This window comes from Pseudonaja textilis, unplaced genomic scaffold, assembly GCF_049901715.1.
Source record: "Pseudonaja textilis isolate UNSWEBS1 unplaced genomic scaffold, rPseTex1.2 PTEXSCF23, whole genome shotgun sequence".
Taxonomy (NCBI): Eukaryota; Metazoa; Chordata; class Lepidosauria; order Squamata; family Elapidae; genus Pseudonaja; species Pseudonaja textilis.
The window spans coordinates 909,111-911,610 of NW_028262868.1; the positions used below are offsets into that span (position 1 = coordinate 909,111).

A 2,500-nucleotide genomic window follows, 5' to 3' on the forward strand; every position below is an offset into this window, starting at 1 on the left:
TTCCTTCCTTCCTTCCTTCCTTCCCTTCCTTCCTTCTTCTTGGTCTTTCCTTCCTTCCTCCCTCCCCTCCCTCCCTTCTTTTCCTTCCTTCCTTCCTTCCCTTCCTTCCTCCTTTTCCTTTCCTCCCTTTCCTTCCTTCCTCCCCTTCCTTCCTTCCTTCCTTCTTTCCTTCCTTCCTTCCTTCCTTCCTTTCTTCCTTCCTTCCTTTTCCTTCCTTCCTCCCCTCCCTCCCTCCCTTCCTTCCTTCCTTCCTTCTTTCCTTCCTTCCTTCCTTCCTTTCTTCCTTCCTTCCTTCCTTCTTTCCTTCCTTTCCTTCCTTCATTCCTTCCTTCCTTTCCTTCCTTCCTTCCTTCCTTTCTTCCTTCTGTTCCTTCCTCCCTCCCTCACCTTCCTTCCTTCCTTTCTCTCCCTTCCTTCCTTCCTCCCTCCCCTTCCTTCCTTCCTTCCTCCCTCCCTCCCTCCCTCCCTCCCTCTCCTTCCTTCCTTCCTTTCTTCCCTCCCTCCCTCCTTTCCCTTTCCCCTTCCTTCTTTCCTGTCCCTTTCCCCTTCCTTCCTTCCTTCCTTCTCCATCCCTGGAAGCTTTTAAATAGAGACTGGACCGCCATTTGTCTAAAATGGGAGAGGGTTTCCTGGCTGTGCAGCGGGTTGGATTAGATGACCTTCAAGGTTCCTTCCAGCTCTATTCTGATGGATTGATTGATTGATTGATTGATGGTGGAAGGAAGGAGAAACTTCCTCACAGAACAACTCCCCGGTGGAACTGTTTTTGCCAGCGGAAGTCGCGGGCTGCTTTCCTCACACTTTCGTTATACACGGTCTCTCCTCTTCGAGCAGGGGGGCTGGGCTGGATGACCTCCGAGGTCCCTTCCCGACTCCCTCCCAATAACCGCTCGACGGGATCCTCCCTGCGGGGGTTCGAGCGACCCCGGGTGCCAATCCTGAAGCCGGCCTTCCACCCTCACCCCCACCCCTTTCCTCTTTCCCCGACAGGCGTCAGGAGCCGACAGACGAGCCCGGATCCGGGTTCGAGACGGACTGCACCCCGGACCAGCTGGCTTTGGTCAACGGGACCACGGCCTGTGGGGTGTTGTCGGACCCCGACGGCCCTTTCTCCGCTTGCCACGCCGCGGTGTCGCCTGTCCCGTTCCAAGAGTGAGTATGTCGCGGGGCTCTCTGCTCGAATGACTGGCCGCGGGTGGCGTGGCCGGGTGGGTGGGCGCGTGGCTGGGTGGGCGTGGCCTGGGTGGGTGTGGCCGACTCGACGTCGCTCCTTTGCGCCTCATTACCCCCAAAATAACCATAATTCTTAATTCTTTGGGAATTAGCCCTCGACGGGAGCTTTATCTAGCCTGACGCTTGGATGAGGTGTGAAGTGCTCTCGGCTGAACAATAGGAAAAATAGCCGAAAATCTTGTCTTTTTGAGGGATCGGGGCTCCCGAACCCGCCAAGTCTTAGCTAGGGGCCCCCAAACCCTTGAGAGCCCCCTCCTCACAGCAGCCCTCGACAGGAGCTTTATCTAGCCCGACGCTTGGATGAGGTGTGAAGTGCTCTCGGCTGAACAAGGGGGAGAAAATAACCGTAAATCTTGTCCTTTTGAGGGGACCGGGGGCTCCCCGAACCCCGCCAAGTCTTCGCTAGGGGCTCCCCCAAGCCCTTGAGAGCCCCCTCCCCCCCCGCAGCAGCCCCCGACAAGAGCTTTATCTAGCCCGACGCTTGGATGAGGTTGAAGTGCTCTCGGCTGAACAATCTCGGAAAGGGGGGGGGAAAAATAAGCCGTAAATCTTGTCTTTTGAGGTGATCGGGGGCTCCCGAACCCCGCAAAGTCTTAGCTAGGGGCTCCCCAAGCCCTTGAGAGCCCCCTCCCCCAAAGCAGCCCTCGACAGGAGCTTTATCTAGCCTGATGCTTGGATGAGGTGTGAAGTGCTCTCGGCTGAACAATCTTGGAAAGGAGGGGGGAATAAGCCGTAAATCTTGTCTTTTTGAGGTGATCGGGGCTCCCGAACCCCGCAAAGTCTTAGCTAGGGCTCCCCAAGCCCTTGAGAGCCCCCTCCCCCAAAGCAGCCCTCGACAGGAGCTTTATCTAGCCCGGCGCTTGGATGAGGTGTGAAGTGCTCTCGGCTGAACAACAGGAAAAATAGCCGAAAAACTTGTCTTTTTGAGGGGACCGGGGCTCCCAAACCCCGCCAAGTCTTAGCTAGGGCTCCCCAAGCCCTTGAGAGCCCCCCTTCCTCCTGTCCCCCGGAGGAGGCCAAAGGACACCCCTTCCCCCGTCCGTCTGTGTCTTTTAATGGATCCCCCTCTCCTCCCTCGGACTGGTAGGAGCTGCGTCTTCGATCTCTGCGCCTTGTTGAGCGACACGGAGCTACTCTGCCGGGACCTGGAGGCCTACGCGCAGTTGTGCCAGGAGCAGAAGGCGGACCTGGGACCGTGGCGGCAGAAAGATGGGCTGCGGTGAGGAACCCCCGCCACGCCCAACCGGGCGGCGGGGCGGCGAAGCGG

General features: G+C 58.0%; 1 protein-coding gene across 1 annotated transcript in view; it reads left to right on the plus strand.

Annotated features, from left to right (window-relative positions):
* Positions 1-987: 987 nt before the first annotated feature.
* LOC148123709 (zonadhesin-like) overlaps positions 988-2,500 on the plus strand; it is an 8,822-nt gene continuing 7,309 nt past the window's right edge. The window contains exons 1-2 of the mRNA XM_087919022.1: positions 988-1,152; positions 2,321-2,452. Of these exons, the coding sequence (XP_087775148.1) occupies positions 2,443-2,452 (10 nt within the window). The 5' untranslated portion in view covers positions 988-1,152; positions 2,321-2,442. The remainder of the gene's footprint in view (positions 1,153-2,320; positions 2,453-2,500) is intronic.